General features: G+C 47.1%; 1 protein-coding gene across 1 annotated transcript in view; it reads left to right on the forward strand.

Moving 5' to 3' along the window:
- RETREG3 (reticulophagy regulator family member 3) overlaps nt 1–17552 on the forward strand; it is a 947700-nt gene extending 930148 nt beyond the window's left edge. The window contains exons 9-10 of the mRNA XM_073608289.1: nt 17056–17187; nt 17277–17552. Of these exons, the coding sequence (XP_073464390.1) occupies nt 17056–17187; nt 17277–17440 (296 nt within the window). The 3' untranslated portion in view covers nt 17441–17552. The remainder of the gene's footprint in view (nt 1–17055; nt 17188–17276) is intronic.
- Nucleotides 17553–19964: the final 2412 nt, after the last annotated feature.

A 19964-nucleotide genomic window follows, 5' to 3' on the forward strand; every position in this document is an offset into this window, starting at 1 on the left:
AACCTTTTATATCCTAGATAATTATTGGGTTTATATATCCTCAATACCATTCTATGTTTAATTTTATTTTCTGTTCAAGCCGCTGACCCTTTAGATGTCATATGGTCATCTTTTATATATTTTTGAGAATACCCCACTACTATCTGTTGTATATACACTGGGGGTTGACTGGTGCTATTGCCAGGCTCTATTGACTATATATACACTGTCATATACTCTGTGTCCACCTTTGTGTTACAATATACGCCCCAACTACCCCGCTTTGCTTTCTGCCATCAGGTGTCTAGCGGTTGCCCCTCTCCCCTTTCCTTCCCCCCCCTCCCCCGGCCCCCCTTTTCCCTCTCCCTCCCCCCCCCCCATGGGTGGTTTTGCACTTGGCCAACTGATCTGTTTGGGCCAATCTGTTCTATATCTATCAACTGTAATATTTTTATGCTCTTTTATAAGGTGCTAAATTGTGTATACTCATGTTTGTTTTTGTTTTTTCAAATACATGTATTAGAATTTCATGTGCTCCTGAGGAAGCATGCTCCTACGCGCAATATGTTGAGCAACTAAAAGTTCATGTATACCCGGACTCACAACCTGACCCGCAAGTTTGCTTGCTCACACCTTCAACAGAATCACCACTACGGGAATTTAATTTCCATACTGCTGATTATACTTCCAGCTCTATGTATTGTATGAAGTGGGGCTAAGGTTGCGTGCAGGATATATATTATTAATCTTACTGAATTTTATATGCCTTTACATGTATTTGTTGTTTCTATTATACGAATTTTGTACTAAATAAATCAACTTTATCATTTTTAGAAAATCTGCCTGTGTGCCTATAAAGTCGATTTCATAGTTGTTCTAGTATCTACATCAGCACTTAGACTAGGCCACCAGAATTGTTGGGAAATGACCCAAATGAGTTGATTCTTACCAGGGTGGCCAGCCGCCTTGGGAGAATGGTAAGCCTGGAGCACAGCAGTATAGAGACACTCTGGGACAAAGCAGCGGTCACAAGGTTTCTCAGGAGGAGTATCGACCTGAGCAACAAAAATTTTGTCACCCAAAGGAGAAGTTAGACTGGTGCTAACCGTAGCCAGAATACGATCAGGAGGAATCATAGGTCCCAGAACCGACTCCAACTTGGAAGTGGAGGAAAATTGTCGTGACAAGGCATCAGCCCTTACATTCTTAGTACCGAGTAAGAATGAGACAATGTAATTGAAACTTGACAAGAAAAGAGCCCATTGCGCGCTTCTGGGAGAGAGGCGTTTAGCCTCAGGCAAGAATGTGAGATTCTTATGGTTGGTAAGAATGAGAACCGGTACAGTGGTACCTTCAAGGAGGTACAGGGCTAAAATGATTGCCAACAGCTCTCTCTCACTAATCTCGTAATTGCACTCGGCAGGTGACAATTTCTTGGGAAAGTAGCTACAAGGATGCATAGCACACTCACAGGTAGGACGTTGAGACAGAAGGGCGCCAACACCAGTCTCAGAAGCATCAACCTCAAGGATAAAAGGTAACGTAGGATCAGGATGCCCCAACACAGGAGCAGAAACAATGGCAGCCTTGAGACTTTCAAAGGCCTTAATGGACTCCGGAGACCAACTCTGTGGGTTACCGTTCTTTCTGGTCATATCAGTCAGGGGCTTGACCAGAGACGAGAAGTTACGAATAAACTTCTGATAATAGTTGGCAAAACCCAGGAAACGCTGCAGAGGATGTAACCCCATGGGTCGAGGCCACTGTAGGACTGCCAAAAGTTTCACTGGGACCATCTAAAAACCAGCAGTGGAAATTACATGGCCCAGGAATTTAACCTGTTCCCGATGGAACTCACACTTCTCCAGTTTACAATAGAGATTGTTTTCTCTTAATTTCTGAAGCACACGTCAGACATCTGTGTGGTGGCTCATCAGGGACTTGGAAAATATGAGGATATCATCGAGATAAACCACCACGCATAACTGCAACAAATCTCGGAGGACATCGTTAATAAATTCCTGGAAAACTGCCGGGGCGTTACAAAGGCCAAAAGGCATTACGAGATACTCATAATGGCCTGTTCTGGTATTAAATGCAGTTTTCCACTCGTCCTCACGAGATTGTAAGCCCCTCTCAGATCAAGCTTAGTGAAAACCGTTGCTCCCTTGAGGCGGTCAAATAACTCTGTAATCAACGGGATCGGATAGGCATTCTTAATCATGAAATGATTGAGACCCCTATAATCAATACAAGGTCTCAGTTCACCGCTCTTCTTCTTCACAAAGAAAAAACCAGCACCAGCAGGAGATGAGGATTTGCGGATGAAACCCTGAGAAAGTGCGTCTGCAACATACTCATCCATGGCTTTATCCTCCAAGACCGACAAAGGGTAAACCTGGCCACGAGGGGAGTGGCACCAGGTTGAAGGTCAATTGCGCAATCATACGGCCAGTGTGGAGGCAAACTACCGGCTTGACCTTAGTCAAAGACACTAAAAGACGCTAAAATCATGGTACTCCTCTGGCAGGGAGGAGAATGAAGAGATACACAGGACCTTGGCTACCTTCCGGAAGCATGTTTCACTGCATTGTGGTGACCAGGAGAGAACCTCAGCACGGAGCCAATCAAAAGAAGGGTTGTGCCTCTGTAACCAAAGATAACCAATAACCAGCGGAAACTTAGGAGAGGAAATCACTTGGTATTGGATTATCTCATGGTGAAGAGCCCCTACGGCCATGGACAATGGAACCGTCTCATGAGTCACATGGGCAGGCTGTAGAGGTCTCCCATCAAGAGCCTCAATGGCAAGTGGAGTGTCACGCAGCTGCAGTGGAATCGAGTGCTTTGATACAAAGCCAGCATCAATGAACAGGCCTACAGCCCCAGAGTCGATTAGAGCCTGTATCTCGATAGATGACTTAGCCCAAGAAAGGGTTACCAAAACCAGGGGCTTATCCTACTGGATAACTGGGGATGACACAACGCCACCTAAGGTCTGTCCATGACAGGACCTCAAGGTTCGGGTGTTCCCAGGACGGGTAGGACAAGACTTCAAAAGTGACCCGCCTAGCCACAATAAAGGCACAATCTCTCCCTCCTCCTAAAGGCTCTCTCATCCGCAGAGAGACGCATGAAGCCCAAGTGCATGGGTTTATCTTCACTGACCGACTCGGTACCAGGAGGCATGGGAGGTGAGGGAGGCATGGGTGGGACTGCAAAGCTCAGAGGCAAATGTACAGGAGGCTTCCACAAGCGCTGAAAGGGTTAATCCTGTGTCGGGGGGGGTCCCTTTTAACCTCTCAGACCTCGGAACGATGTATTATACATTTCAGATATATCCAGAGCCAAGTCCCAAATTACAAACGAGATGCACACGGTATTATGTCTTGGGAAATGGCTGTATTTGATTTGGATCCTAGTGTCTTTATAGCAAATTACAGTTCACACAGAATACTAAAAAGAAACATGCGTAGTAGATGTTAAATTTCATATGCAGTTCCAACTAGTTAAAACAAATACTCATTGTTCTTTGTTTCTCAGCTGCTAGATACAAGGGAATGTGAGAACAAGATAACAAAGCGTGAGACAATTCATTTTACAAGACTCTCATGCTCAGACAGATATTTGAGAAGTTAAAGAGGTATTCTAACTGTACATATTATTTAAAATAGCTGACAGAACAAAATGGATGCCTAGCATAACCTTTCAACCCCCTCTTAAGTCATGAATATGACTTTCTGCAGATCTGCAGCCTCCTGAAATCTACGATTCTTTCTACGTTTGTTGTATTCAGTTACATAAAGCTGTAGATATTGTGTATATGCGTGAGAAGGTTGGTCTGGTGTAGTACATTTGCTAATACAAAGCAAAATATGTTTGAAAATCAGGTAGCCTATCAATCCTACGATAACAATAATCACTATGTCCTTTAACCATGAAAACATTTCACCTAAACCTAAACTAGAAAAGGGGTTCCATCCATAATTACCTAATGTACTGGACTTGAAGAGACTGCATCTAGCTTGCTATACAGAGCCCGGGGGTGGCTCCACAGCGTGTTTTGACGCAGCTAAAAACTGTGTCACACGCTCTAAGGTGAGCGCAATCACTGTGGGGGGGGGGTCACCGAGGCATGTTTTGTGACACTTGGACTGAGCACGCTGGATGATTTGGATATTTAATATACACTAATATACACATTACCTTTTGGATATTTTGAACACTGTTATATGCACTTTGTTTGGGGCGAGACCTCTGCAGATTCAATTGGTTTATTTAAGGTTCACTTGGCACTTTAATGTATTTACTTCCTGATTACAACAGAGTATATGCATGTTGCACTTTATATGAATTATTGCACGTTTTTTATCAATTTATACATGCATTGTAGGCACAATATATGTATGTGTTGACTTCTTGATTTACATGTTGGAATATATATTTTTTATATTCTTTTATTATTTATATGCACATTGCACTTATGAGGAATTGTGTGTAAACATATATATGTTTCTCTCTCTTATACATTTTTTTTGGTATTATAATCACGCTGGATAGTTTATATGATATATACTTGAGCGCAGCGCATCCTTGTTTGTCAAGATGAAGCCACTGCCAGGGTAGAGACATGCTACACTACTGACTAGAGTTGGCCTGGGCAACCCAGAGTGAGCGAACGTCCAGCCGGAGGGATCACTGTTGCAGTTTCACCGGGTCTGGTAAGATAGCCTGTTGGCCATTATCCATTACTGTTCCCAGGAACTGAGCCATTAGGAAGTGCCTAACCTGATATCCTCTAGGCCAGGAGTCTCAAACTGGCGGCCCTCCAGCTGTTGCGAAACTACAAGTCCCATCATGCCTCTGCCTGTGGGAGTCATGCTTGTAACTGTCAGCCTTGCAATGCCTCATGGGACTTGTAGTTTCACAACAGCTGGAGGGCCACCAGTTTGAGGCCACCTGCTCTAGGCCAACCCTAGTGACGCCACTGTCCCGGAGCCCACAACAAGTTACGGCACTGAGTTGCGTGGGCACCCAGGACATCTGCCGCCCGGAGTCCCACAAGCGGCAATGGGCTTTCCATAGCAGCCGACACCTCTCTCCCCACTGTCAGCCACACACTCAGTACACAGCCAGGAGGAGGAGGAGCCACAGAGGAGGGACACTACTTCAATGCAAGAGCCTCCCAAAGCACCCAGCACATATCCCCTTACCCCCAAATGAAAAGATGCTGTATCGCTCACTGTCCTCCTCCCGTGGTGTCCCTTTGTCCTCTTCCCGCGGCATCCCTCTGTCCTCCCATGAAGATGACAGGGCGGATCTTAAAAAGGAAGGGGTGTGGCCTTGACAGGAAGGGGTGGGTCATAGTTAAATTAGGGGGTGCGCAAGCTTAGTCAGGCCTAGGGCAGCACAAAACCTAGATACACCACTGACTAACTGTGCTAAATAACACCATCCTTTCACTCCTGCGGGGATCCATGGGTAACAAATTTTACTACAGCATATGTATGTATTGTTTCTCAATGAAAAACTTCTTAGAGAACTACGTTGGGGTTCAGCTCCAGCCTCAAGCGCAGCACCAACAAGTTTACCCACAAGTAGGGATGAGCTTCGTGTTCGAGTCGAACCCATGTTCGACTCGAACATCGGCTGTTCGCCCGTTCGCCGAATTGCGAACGATATGGGCCGTTCGCGCCAAATTCGTGTGGCGCGTCACGGCCCATAATTCACTGCGGCATGGCAGTGCATTGCTTGCTGATGATTGGCCAAGCATGCACTATGACCCGCATGCTTGGCCAATCACAGCGCCGCCTGAACAGAGAGCCATAATTGGCCAAAGCCAAGGAGGCTTTGGCCAATTATGGCTCAGGGGATTTAGTACACGCCCCACACTATATAAGGCCGCCTGCACGGCGGCCCTGTGTAGTGTGTGTTCCGGCGTTCATTGAGAGAGGGAGAGAGACAGACAGTGTCATTTGATTTGAGTTAGATAGATTAGGCAGAACAGTCAGTCAGTTAGCTGCACTTACAGTGTATTGTGTATATATATGCATCCCAGGTGTTGCATATATATATATACACTGTATTCAGTTTAGCTAGATCCGTTCCTGTTATCTTCTAGACGATTTACATTTAGTACAGTGCGTCCTGCTCACAGTGTTCAGCTAGATCCGTTCCTGTTATCTTCCTACTGACAGGCAGGCTTGTCTGGTTACAGTATATAAAGCTACCTGAAGAAAATTACTGGTGTTCTATTTGATCCTATTAGTACCACGGTCAGGCAGCTAGACTATTTACATTTAGTACAGTGCGTCCTGCTCACAGTGTTCAGCTAGATCCATTCCTGTTATCTTCCTACTGACAGGCAGGCTTGTCTGGTTACAGTATATAAAGCTACCTGAAGAAAATTACTGGTGTTCTATTTGATCCTATTAGTACCACGGTCAGGCAGCTAGACTATTTACATTTAGTACAGTGCGTCCTGCTCACAGTGTTCAGCTAGATCCGTTCCTGTTATCTTCCTACTGACAGGCAGGCTTGTCTGGTTACAGTATATAAAGCTACCTGAAGAAAATTACTGGTGTTCTATTTGATCCTATTAGTACCACGGTCAGGCAGCTAGACTATTTACATTTAGTACAGTGCGTCCTGCTCACAGTGTTCAGCTAGATCCTTTCCTGTTATCTTCCTACTGACAGGCAGGCTTGTCTGGTTACAGTATATAAAGCTACCTGAAGAAAATTACTGGTGTTCTATTTGATCCTATTAGTACCACGGTCAGGCAGCTAGACTATTTACATTTAGTACAGTGCGTCCTGCTCACAGTGTTCAGCTAGATCCGTTCCTGTTATCTTCCTACTGACAGGCAGGCTTGTCTGGTTACAGTATATAAAGCTACCTGAAGAAAATTACTGGTGTTCTATTTGATCCTATTAGTACCACGGTCAGGCAGCTAGACTATTTACATTTAGTACAGTGCGTCCTGCTCACAGTGTTCAGCTAGATCCGTTCCTGTTATCTTCCTACTGACAGGCAGGCTTGTCTGGTTACAGTATATAAAGCTACCTGAAGAAAATTACTGGTGTTCTATCCCAGCTTAGTGCAGCTACAGGCCATTAGTATGTCTGGAAGGCCAAGAAGGAGAGGCAGACAGTCACAAGCCAATAAGAGAGGGCAAGCAGGCTCTGTGTCTAGTGCTGGTCGTGGAGACGGTGCATCCTCATCAGCACGTGGCCATGGGACACGCTGGGCCTTTTTTTCGGCAGCTGGCCGTGTTGAGCCGCAACATGCGGAAGACTTGGTCGAGTGGATGACCAAGCCGTCCTCATCCTCCTCATCCTCTCTCACCCATGCCCAGGGTGCTTTGTCTGGCAAAGCAGCGACCTCTTCCCTCAGCTCAATGTCATCAGTGACTCCTTCCCTAGCTCCACCATGTCCTCATGAGGATTCCCTCGAACTGTTTGACCACAGTGTTGGGTACATGCTCCAGGAGGATGCCCAGCGTTTGGAAGGCTCTGATGATGATACTGAGCTCGATGAAGGCAGTAACATGAGCACGGACAGAGGGGGTGCCCAAGAAGGACAGCAATCTGGCAGTCATGCTCCCCCTGCTGCAGCATACTGCCAGGTTTGCTCCAGTGATGAGGAGGGAGGGGATGATGAGGTCACTGACTCAACGTGGGTGCCTGATAGGAGAGAGGAGGAGGAGGAGGAGGAGGAGGCGGCACATCACCAACGAGGCAGGATGCCCTCCAGGGGCCAGCTTAAGGGCAGCACATTGACTGCATCACACCCCAAAGCTCCACATGTGCAGGGCGCTGCAGTCTCTGCGCGTTATTCAAAAAGTTCTTTGGTGTGGGCCTTTTTTGAGACGAGTGCATCAGATCGCACCGCTGCTATTTGCAACATATGTCTCAAGCGTATCTCACGTGGCCAAAACATCTCCCGCTTGGGTACCACATGCTTGACCAGACATATGTTGACCTGCCATGCAGTTCGTTGGCAAGCGTATCTAAAAGACCCACACCAAAGAACAAAGAGGATCTCTCCTTGCTCCTCATCAGCTGAGATTTCCAACCCCACTAGACCTCCAGTCCTCTCTGAGACCTGCAGTGAGAGGAATGAAGGTGTAGAATTAGGTGTGTCACAGCCAAGTACTTGTGGGCAATCTGCTTTTGGTACACCGACGTCAGATTGTACCAGGCAAATTTCCCTGCCCCAGCTGCTGCACCGCCGAAAGAAGTTTGCTCCCAGCCATCCACATGCCCAGCGGTTGAATGCTAGCTTGGCAAAATTGCTAGCACTTCAACTGCTGCCTTTTCAGTTGGTAGACTCTGCCCCCTTCCGTGAGTTTGTGGAATGTGCGGTTCCTCAGTGGCAGGTACCCAAACGCCACTTTTTCTCACGGAAGGCGATTCCGGCTCTCTACCGGCATGTGGAAGGCAATGTCCATGCCTCGCTGGACAGGGCGGTCAGCGGTAAGGTGCATATTACCGCTGACTCATGGTCCAGCAGGCATGGACAGGGACGTTACCTAAGTTTAATGGCACATTGGGTGACTCTGCTGGCAGCTGGGAAGGATGCAGGACAAGGTGCAGTAGTGTTGGAGGTTGTTCCGCCACCACGCCTCCAAAATGCTGATTGTGACACACCTCTCTCCTCCACCCCCTCCTCTTCTTCTTCCTCCATGGCCTCTTCCTCGGAACCAGCGGTGCTCCGTAGTCGTTCAAGGGGCTACGCAAGTACGCAGGCCAAAAGATGCCATGCGGTGCTTGAGCTGGTGTGCTTGGGGGACAGGAGCCACACTGGGGCAGAGGTTCTGTCAGCTCTGCAGGGGCAGGTTCAGAGGTGGTTGACGCCACGCCAACTTAAGGCAGGAATGGTGGTTTGCGACAATGGCACCAACCTCCTCTCTGCCCTCCGACAGGGACAAATGACCCATGTGCCCTGTTTGGCTCACGTCCTTAACTTGGTGGTGCAGCGGTTCTTGGGCAGGTACCTGGGCTTACAGGATGTCCTGAGGCAGGCCAGGAAAAGTCTGTGTGCATTTCCGCCGGTCATATAATGCCAGTGCTCGGCTGACGGACCTCCAAAAGGAGTTTAACCTGCCCAAGAACCGCCTAATCTGTGACATGCCCACCAGGTGGAACTCAACGTTGGCCATGCTGCAGCGGCTGCACACGCAGCAGAGGGCCATCAATGAGTACCTGTGCGACTATGGCACCAGGACAGGGTCAGGGGAGCTTGTTTTTTTTTCCCCACGCCAGTGGGCCATGATCAGGGATGCATGCACTGTCCTGTCACCATTCGAGGAGGCCACGAAGATGGTGAGCAGTGACAGTGCATGCATCAGTGACACTGTCCCCCTTGTCCACCTGTTGGAGCACACGCTGCGTGGAATAATGGACAGGGCACTTGAGGCAGAACAGAGGCAGGAAGAGGAGGACTTCCTTAGCTCTCAAGGCCCCCTTTATCCAGACAGTGTTCCTGCGTGCCCGCCGATCACACAGGAAGAGGACGAGGAGGAGGAGGAAGATTGTGTCAGTATGGAGGTGGAGCCTGGCACTCAGCATCAGCAGCAGTCTTTAAGGGATCAGTCCCAGAAACACATGGACTTGTACGTGGCTGGGAGGAGGTGGCTGCGGACGTTGTCGTCCTTAGTGACCCAGAGGACTCCGGACCGAATGCCTCAGCAAACCTACGCTGCATGGCCTCCCTGATCCTGCAAAGCCTGCGTAAGGATCCTCGTATTCGTGGTATCAAGGAGAAGGACCAATACTGGCTGGCAACCCTCCTTGATCCACGTTACAAGAGTAAGGTTGCGGACCTTATCTTGCCATCGCAGAGGGAGCAGAGGATGAAACATCTTCGGGAGGCCTTGCAGAAAGGTCTGTGCAATGTGTTCCCAGAGACTGGGAGGTTACAAACTCCTGTTTCTGGACAACGTGTTGCTGAGGCTTCGGTCAGTCAAAGAAGGAGCGGTGGAGAAGGTGGCCGTCTGACCGATGCGTTCAGACAATTTTTTGGTCCGCAGCCCCAAGGTATGATCGGTTCCAGCAACCATCGCCAGCGTCTGTTTTACATGGTGCAAGAATACCTAGGGGCAAGATCAGACTTGGACACCTTTCCCACCGAAAATCCTCTGGGTTACTGGGTCTTGAGGATGGATCACTGGCCAGAGCTTGCACAGTATGCAATTGAGCTACTGGCCTGTCCTGCATCCAGCGTTCTTTCGGAACGCACTTTCAGTGCTGCTGGAGGCGTGGTAACCGATCACAGGGTGCGTCTGTCCACCGACTCGGTCGATCGGCTGACCTTCATAAAAATGAATGAGTCTTGGATCACCACCAGCTACCAAGCACCTGATGCTGATGTAACCGAATAATTTTTTTTGAAATCTCAGATCCCTTCAAAGACTGCCTATGCTGATGCTGAGTGACTATCCCTGAGTAATTATCCTCTTCCTCCTCAATCATCACGCTGATAGCTTGTAAGAACATTTTTGGTTCTGGGCGCCACCACCAGTGCCTAAGGCACAATTTTTCAGCCCCTGTTTAACAGGGGCGTGTTAATTACAATTTTTGATGTAATACTTTGCAGCAGGGCTCGTTCCTGCATTCCAACTAGAGTGTCTGTGAGGGGTTGCAGTGTTGTGGCACCAGCACCAGTGCCTAAGGCCCAATTTTTCTGCCCCTGTCTAACAGGGGCGTGTAATTACAATTTTTGATGCAATACTTTGCAGCAGGGCTCGTTCCTGCGTTCCAACTAGAGTGTCTGTGAGGGGTTGCAGTGTTGTGGCACCAGCACCAGTGCCTAAGGCCCAATTTTTCTGCCCCTGTCTAACAGGGGCGTGTAATTACAATTTTTGATGCAATACTTTGCAGCAGGGCTCGTTCCTGCGTTCCAACTAGAGTGTCTGTGAGGGGTTGCAGTGTTGTGGCACCAGCACCAGTGCCTAAGGCCCAATTTTTCTGCCCCTGTCTAACAGGGGCGTGTAATTACAATTTTTGATGCAATACTTTGCAGCAGGGCTCGTTCCTGCGTTCCAACTAGAGTGTCTGTAAGGGGTTGCAGTGTTGTGGCACCAGCACCAGTGCCTAAGGCCTAATTTTTCAGCTCCTGTTCAACAGGGGCATGTAATTACAATTCTTGATCTAATATTTCACAGCAGGGCCCTGTGAGGGCTTACAGTGTTGTGGCCACAGCAACACCTAAGGCCCAAATTTCTGCTGAGTATATAGGGCAGGACCCTACTTTCAAACATCTAACTTACAAACGACTCCTACTTGCAAACGGAAGGAGACAACAGGAAGTGAGATGAAATCTACCCCTAGGAAGGGAAATTCTCTCCTGTAAGAGTTAATATGGGAAAACAATTTCTCCTTTCCACTGATGCTTTCCAATCCTTGTTCCACAAAAAACCCAAATTTTCAAAAAACATTTTTCATTGGGACAAAAAGTGAGGTGAAATTTTCTGAAGAGGAGGAAAGACAGCAAAACAAATGTCACAGGGGTGATAATCCTTCCCTATGTTTTCCAAAAAGCTTAAAAAAGATTTTTTGGCTGGAGCTAAACGCTTTAAAAATTTACCCGTTCAAAATTACAAAGAGATTCTACTTAACAACAAACCTACAGTCCCTGTCTTGTTTGCACCGCCTGTATACTGCTGTTCAGAGTATATAGGGCCTTTCCTTATTTTAATTTGGGTGCGGGGTTCCCCTTAATATCCATACAAGACCCAAAGGGCCTGGTAATGGACTGGGGGGTACCCATGCTGTTTGTCTCACTGATTTTCATCCATATTGCCATGACCCGACATGACATTAAACCCGCAAGCAGTTTTAAATGAGATTTTTTCCTTTAAAAATGACATTTGGTGCAGGGACTGTTCTAAACACGGGAAACACGAGCCACTTTACAGGCCTACTATAGACACACCCCAGGTACGATATTTAAAGGAATATTTCACTTTTTTTTTTTTTACTTTAAGCATCATTAAAATCACTGCTCCTGAAAAAACGGCCAATTTTAAAAGTTTTTTTTGCATTGATACATGTCCCCTGGGGTAGGACCCGGGTCCCCAAAACCTTTTTAGGACAATACCATGCAAATTAGCCTTTAAAATGAGCACTTTTGATTTCAAACGTTCGAGTCCCATAGACGTCAATGGGGTTCTAACGTTCGTGCGAACTTTCGGTCCGTTCGCAGGTTCTGGTGCGAACCGAACCGGGGGGTGTTCGGCTCATCCCTACCCACAAGTATCCCAGAGGTTGTATTCTTGTATGTAGTAAGTTTACTAACGGTGTTGTTAAGGGATTGATTTTTGTAACTACACAACTGACCTGTATGTATAAAATTACTAGTGTGGATGGGAATACCCTTTGAAATGTTGAATACTGACTTGGAACACATACCTAGTTCTTTAGATGTATTGCCTAACTGAATACAACACTCGGGTTCATGTGTCCTTCCTAAAGTGTAAAACATAATACTCTGATTGCAGTATCCTTCTGAGACATTCTTAACCACTTGCCGACTGCCTAACGCAGATACTGCGGCAGAATGGCACGGGCAGGCAAAATCACGTACCTGGCGGTCGGCATCGTTAGGGGAGAGATCAATGCTGATGGGGAGGCCACTCATTCGTGGCCACCCCCTCGCGATCGCTCCCAACGAATGACAATCTTCCTCTGCCTCTGTAATGTAAACAGCGGCAGAGGAAGTGATGTCATCTCTCCTCGAGTCGGTCTTTTTCGTTCCGCCGCCAAGGAGAGAAGACATCCAAGTAAGTGCACCAACACTACACTTACAGTAAAACACTCTAGGCACACTTTTCACCCCCGATCACTCCCCGATCACTCCCCTGTACCCCCCCCCCCCCCCGTCACAGTGACCAATAGCATTTTTTTTTTTTTTTTACTGATTATTGCATTGGTGTCAGTTTGCGACAGTTATAAGTGGTAGGGCAGTTAGTGTTAGCCCCCTTTAGGTCTAGGATACCCCCCCTAATAAAGTTTTAACCCCTTGATCACCCCGTGTCGCCAGTGTCACTAAGCGATCGTTTTTCTGATCACTGTATTAGTGTCACAGGTGACGCTAGTTAGGGAGGTAAGTATTTAGGTTTGCCGTTAGCGTTTTATAGCGTCAGGGACCCCCATATACTACCTAATAAAGGTTTTAACCCCCTGATTGCCCCCTAGTTAACCCTTTCACCAGTGATCGCCGTATAACTGTTACGGGTGACGCTGGTTAGTTTTTTATAGTTTCAGGGCACCCGCCGTTTATTACCTAATAAAGGTTTAACCCCCTGATCGCCCGGCGGTGATATAAGTTGGGTTTTAGGGTCAGATAAGGTCTGCGTCGCCCCAGGCAGCGTCAGGTTAGCGCCAGTACCGCTAACACCCACGCACGCAGCATACACCTCCCTTAGTGGTATAGTATCTGAACAGATCAATATCTACTAGCGTCCCCAGCAGTTTAGGGTTCCCAAAAATGCAGTGTTAGCGGGATCAGCCCAGATACCTGCTAGTACCTGCATTTTGCCCCTCGGCCCAGCCCTGCCCAGCCCACCCAAGTGCAGTATCGATCAATCACTGTCACTTACAAAACACTAAACACACATAACTGCAGCGTTCGCAGAGTCAGGCCTGATCCCTGTGATCACTAATGCCCCGTACACATGGTCGGATTTTCCGATGGACAATGTCCGATCGGAGCGTGTTGTCGGAAATTCCGACCGTGTGTGGGCTCCATCGGACATTTTCCATCGGATTTTCCGACACACAAAGTTGGACAGCAGGAGATAAAATTTTCCAACAAAATCCGATCGCGTCAATTCCGACCGTGTGTGGCCTGTTCCGACGCACAAAGTGCCACGCATGCTCAGAAGAAATTCCGACACGGGACAGCTCGTTCTGGTAAACTTAGCGTTCGCAATGGATACAGCACTTTCGTCACGCTGCAATGTTCAAAATGGTTTAATACAGCGCACTCTCTTCTTCTTTATAATGTGACAAGAATTAAGTAGTTTTGATGCTCATATTCACACACACTTCTCAGAAACTTATTTCGTTACTATTTATCGGGATTCCCTCAATATATTTTGATTTCTCACATCTGACAACATATTTTTTTTTTTTTTTTTTTTACTTTAATGTAGATTCTTTTTTTGTGTTTCTCTTTTTTAATTTTGTTTTTTGGAGATTTTGATTTGTACTCCCGAAAATGTTTGTGTGTTTTTTGTGACAAGTTCCCACAACACCATTGATATGTTGTTCTATTTAATCTGTAGGAGATTGTTTGGTGTTGTTGTCCCTTGTTAATTTCACATTGTACTTTAGAAATGTACCTGAATCGTCACCAACAAACTGTCCTTTTGGATGAAAACACACACAGGAGAGTAGAATTTACCTTAAAAAATTTTATTAAGGGGTCACAACTATAAACAAAGAGGGAGGCAACGCTGGAGAAACTGCAGAAGTGGGTGAAGCCTTGGACCCCCAGGGCAGACATCAATTATTTAAAAGCAAAATTGGTGGCCTGATGAGTCCATATCTAAGGGAGGGCAGTCTGGTCCAGAAGTCCCAGAGATCCGGAAAGCAGCAGATGACATCTGTGTCCCCAGGCTGTGGTCATACGAGAGACTGCATCTTCTGTTAGACCAGACTGAACCCAGGGCAATCACTCTTTGGTCTTCCTTCCACGCTTCCTTCCAGCCTTTGGCTGTGGTGGTGGAGTTGTGGCAGCAGGAGGAGGAGGAGGATCGTCGATCTCAATGACATCCGCTTGTGTGTCAGTCTCCCCCTTACGTAGGACTTTATAAATCAGGTCCTCAGAGATCTTGCGTTGGCCCTCCTGCATGCCCTGCAATTTGGTGGCAGCCATGCAGGCAAAGGCCTCTTCAGGACTGGGGAAGGCTCTGAGGGACGCCGAAGCCTCCTGGATCAGCCTGTATGCTGAATCCTGCACAGGACTGGGAGTCATCTTCCTGGCTCGTTTATGTGGCAGGCGGAGGGGAGGGACCTGAGACCCAGTCAGGCTGCGACTTGTCCCAGGCTTCTCTTGGCTGGCACTTAGCCCCGCCTCCTCCTGGCTGACACTAATCCCCGCCTCCTCCTGACTGCCACATTCCACAGCCTCCTCCTGGCTGAGGTCTTCCTGTGTATGAAAAAGGGACATAGTTTTAGTATTTTTTACATCAATCACACACAATTTTCACCTCCTGACTGTTGCAAATTGAATGTTAACAAATATAACAGACTATCATTCTGAGCCCAGCATTTTGCATTCTTGTCCCAATTTTGGGTGCCCACTACTGTCTATTGATATGTAAAACACTTTTTTTAATCAGCAATTAATGATCAATAATAACATCTAGTAAACATCATTTATTTATTGCCCAGAAATCTGTAGAAGAATGCTATACCTGACTCCAGCTGGGCTCCTCCATTTCTTCCTGGCTGGAAGGCCCATGTTGGACATCGGAAGCCTCAGCTGGGGTGGAAGGAAGAGTGGAAGGAAGAGTAGAGAGTGATTCCCTGACTTCAGTGTGGTCTGACAGAAATCGCAGTCTCTCGTAGTACCACAGCCTGGGGACATAAACGTCATCTGCTGCAGCTCCGGACCTCTGGGAATCTGTGACTTTCTTGCGCTCCCTAAGATAAGTGCTCCTCAGGCCACCAATTTTGGCTTTTAAATAGGGGATGGTTGCTGTGGGAACCACCGGCGTCACCAACTCCAGCAGTTTCTCCAGCGCTGCCTGCCTCTTCTGTTTGTGATTATAGTGGGGGTGTCTCACTTGCCACAGACAGGGCAGCTCCCTGTACTTGTCAATGAACAGGGGCAGGAAATTGTGATCGTTGAACCCATCCATTTTCTCTGCAAGACAAACCCTAATGTCAGGCCAAACTCCCCTAATCTTGTTACAATATAGGCTTCCATTTTGAAGCAGTATAGGCCCAAGTTTAGATCCTACCTTCGTTAGCACGATCGGCGTCTCCGATGCTCCTTCCTCCGCTCACAGATCGTACGTAAGACGCGCGCGTTACGATTTATACACACTGCACATGCGTATAACTCCGCCCGCCCCTGACGTTCTTTCTTTTCCCCGCCCCTTTTCGTTCGGCGCAGTGGAGGAAGAGTACATGGCGGATAGACAGCAGGATCGTGCTAATTACAGCAACGAGGAGGAGGAGGAGGAGGAAAGGCCGGAGCCTGAAACGTCCCGATCCAGAAGGAGATTAAAGGACTCAAATATGTCCTTTGGGGAGATGTTGGAGATGGTGGACATCCTGAAGAAGGCCGACTATGATGGAAAGTATGGGCCTTACCCCAACCCCAATGTCCGAAAGGCCAAGATCATGGCGAAAGTGGTCAGGAGTCTGCACCGGAAATTCGGGTTACGACGATCGAAAGATCAGCTCAGGAAGCGGTGGTCGGACCTCAAATTACGAGAACATGAGCAGTACAGAAAGATCCGGAGAGTGCTGCAAAAAAGTAAGTAGTTGTGCTGTGTTCCTATTTTTTTTGTGTTTATTACGTTCGTGCTGCTCCATGTGCTTTTAGGAACTGTTGTACAGTTTAAAATGTCAACTTTCATGTTCAAAGGCACATTATTCGTTCGGATCACACATTTTTATTTCGGACGATAAAATACCATTGTTTAGGCCATATGCATTTGGCCACCATTTTGACGCCCTATACTTGTCTTCAAAGAATTGGGTTGTGTAGATGGCTTTGTTACTAGAATGAAATGCAAACTAGATTGTGTGTAAGGAGAGGACACTCAGCAACTGTTTTCACATCTGGACACTGGAGCACTAGTGTGGGACCCCAGAACACCATTTTTATTAGGGGGGGGCACACAGGTGCTCCAGTGTATACTATAGGGGGGGCTACATCTGTGAAGCTTGTACTAAACAGGTAAAGTATTGCAGGTTGACAAAGGACACTAAAAAAGCTATATCTTGGAACTCGGCTAAAATAGACAATTGTACCCCACTTCCAAGCAATGTTTCATCTTTATAGTTCTGACATTAAATATCTGTGTGCTAATTATACCATTTTTGTTTTACATAGGGGAGAAAAGACTCGGAGGACACCCCTCATCTGAGGAGACCAGAGCCCCCCCCCCCCCTCTGGAAGAAGGGGAAATCCCACCAATACAAGATGAGCAGGAGGAAGAAGACGTGGTGGAACTAGTCACAACAGGTGAGTGTCTGCGACCACAGGCTCAGATAAGAGATGGATGCCGGCATATTTTTTAGACCTAATTTATTTTGGGTTTCCTCTCTTTTTAGGTGATCGTGAGGTTGTGGATGAAGATCCTTTCACATGCGAAAGTGCCCAGATCCTGATCGGGGAGATCATGGGGTGTAATTTACAATTGGAAAACATCAAGCAAAACATCAATGATGTTATTCCAAAATATAAAAACATCATTGATGTTTTGGGGCGAGTTTAAAATCCCTCCAAATCACTTTCTTCTTTTGTGTGCTACAATGTGCTAAATGTTTTTGTGATTTTTTCCCAAAGCCAAATTTGGAGGATGCACACAGTGTGTCAACATGTGCTATCTACCATCACGGGAGATCAATGGACGCGTTTTGGGGGTGCAACCCCTTCCTCAATAATAAAGTAGCGGTGAGGAAGGGCTTTCTCCCCCAAAACACGTCCCTTGATCCCCCGTGATGGCAGATAGCACATGTTGACATTGTGAAATTTGTGTGCATCTTCCAAATTTGGCTTTTCCTGGGGTGACTTCACCCCATCTGAACGCAATATCAAACACAGTTCCTAAATACTCATGTCTGATATTGCCTTCACGTTCTACCAAATGTGAACTTTGTAAGATCAAGATTTGTGTCTTTCTTGTGGGTTTTACACAGGCCTGTTTTCTATAAAATGCACATTTTGATTTTGGATAATGACACCACAAAAATTGGTATACAACAAACATGTTGGTTTGTCAGAAAAACCTTGGGTAAATGCACATGTGATTGTGCTGGTATTAAAAAGATTGTTCATCAAGAATGTGTGGATTATTGTCTCAACACTACAACACTTTTGGGGTGATGTAATTGTTGTTTTATGAGAAAATGAGGGTTATTTCCTAAGGGCAAATCCACTTTGCACTACAAGTGCAGTTTCAGTGCAGTTGCAAGTGCACTTGTAGTGAAAAGTGTCTTTGCATTTAGTAAATAACAGCCAACAGTGCTTTGTATAAGGTTACACAATCACGATATTTTCTGCACTCCACACATTTCTGTCAGGGTCAGCTCAAACAAACACAAGCAGTAAATGTCCACAAAGAAGAGCCTGGGGGGAGATGCCTGTCGAGAACTTGAGGTCCTGCAGGCTTCTCCCTGTGGCCAAATACCGCAGGGTAGCGACCAACCTCTGCTCCGGAGTGATGGCTTGCCTCATGCAGGTATCCTGCCTGCTGATATAGGGGGTCAGCGAAGCCAAAAAACTGTGAAACACGGGGTCCGTCATCCTGAGAAAGTTCCTGAAATCATCAGGATTATTCTCACGGATCTCACAGAGCAAAGGCATATGAGAGAACTGGTCACGCTGAAGCAACCAATTCTTGGTCCATGAACTCCTCCCCACCCTGTTCATGGACTGGACTTGTGTCAAGGTCAGGACCCCAACACCAAGCCCCCGCACAGCACGAACTCTACGAGGAGTACGCATACGAAACATGGCTAGAAAACGGTCGGCTGCTCAGAACGAAGTAACAGAACGCACTGAAGAACAGCAAGGCCTGTGAAGAGCGACCTGAAAAACAGCAACGAGCAGGCAAGATCACACAGAAAACTCTGATACGAACTGACTGCACGCACTGAAGAGCAGATACAAACCCACAAGCACAAACTGAACGGCAGAAAACGATCTGAAAGCCACGAGTCTGAAAACGCGCGAATCGTCTCTCACCAAATTTTTACTAACACGAGATTAGCAAAAGGAGCCCAAAGGGTGCCACGCTTGGTTCTGAACCGGCCTTTTCTAGTCTCGTCGTACGTGGTGTACGTGACTGCGTGGTTGTCGATCGGAAATTCCGACAACTTTGTGCGACCGTGTGTAGGCAAAACAAGTTTGAGCCAACATCCGTCGGAAAAAATCCTAGGATTTTGTTGTCGGAATGTCCGAACAAAGTCCGACCGTGTGTACGCCCTATAACAGTTTTTTTGGTAGCATTTTGATACCGTCGCTAACAGTCAGGAGCTTTTTTACCTGCGAGTCTCACTAGTGTACCACTAAATTTAGAGCTCAAAATGGCAAATCGTAGGTACACTAGTGAAGAGGCCTACACGTTTCTGAGCATGACAGATAGTGAAGAGGAAGTCACTCATCTGTCAGATTCAGGCTCAGAATACGATCCTGTAGACAGCGGCTCCATGACAGATGGCTCTGACGACGGAGTTGTGGTCCCTGCCAAAGTCAGGCGTACCAGACCCCGAACTTCTTCTTATGTCAGTGATGTGCAAGAACCGCAGGTCCCTCGTATGGAGCAGAGCAGTGCTAGCGCCGCTATTCCTTCTGGTGAACTGGCAATCACCAGCGGCCTAGTACACCCTGGTCGTAGTCAATCCAGCACTGCAGTAACACTTGGTGACGTGGCGAGTCCCATAAGTGCAGTTCAAGCTGGTGAGGTGGCAAGCGCACAAGTAGTGTCCCGCTGCCACCAAGAAGATGAACACATGCCTGTCGTGCCCATAGTGCCCTTCCTGCTGCATTCGCCAATCCGAATTGGGAACCCACCACTTCTGCAGCACCCGTACTTCCCCCATTCACTGGCCAACCCAGCATTCAGGTGGAAACCGTTGATTTTACGTCACTTGATTTTTATTCGCTGTTTTTCACTGAAGATCTCTATAGATCTATTGTGGACCAAAGCAATTTGTATGCTGGTCAACACATCGCCACTATTCCCCAGTCCTCCCTTGCCAGAGATTGTAGACCAATTACGGTCTCCGAATTTAAGC

The sequence above is a fragment of the Aquarana catesbeiana genome, linkage group LG12, assembly GCF_042186555.1.
Source record: "Aquarana catesbeiana isolate 2022-GZ linkage group LG12, ASM4218655v1, whole genome shotgun sequence".
NCBI lineage: Eukaryota > Metazoa > Chordata > Amphibia > Anura > Ranidae > Aquarana > Aquarana catesbeiana.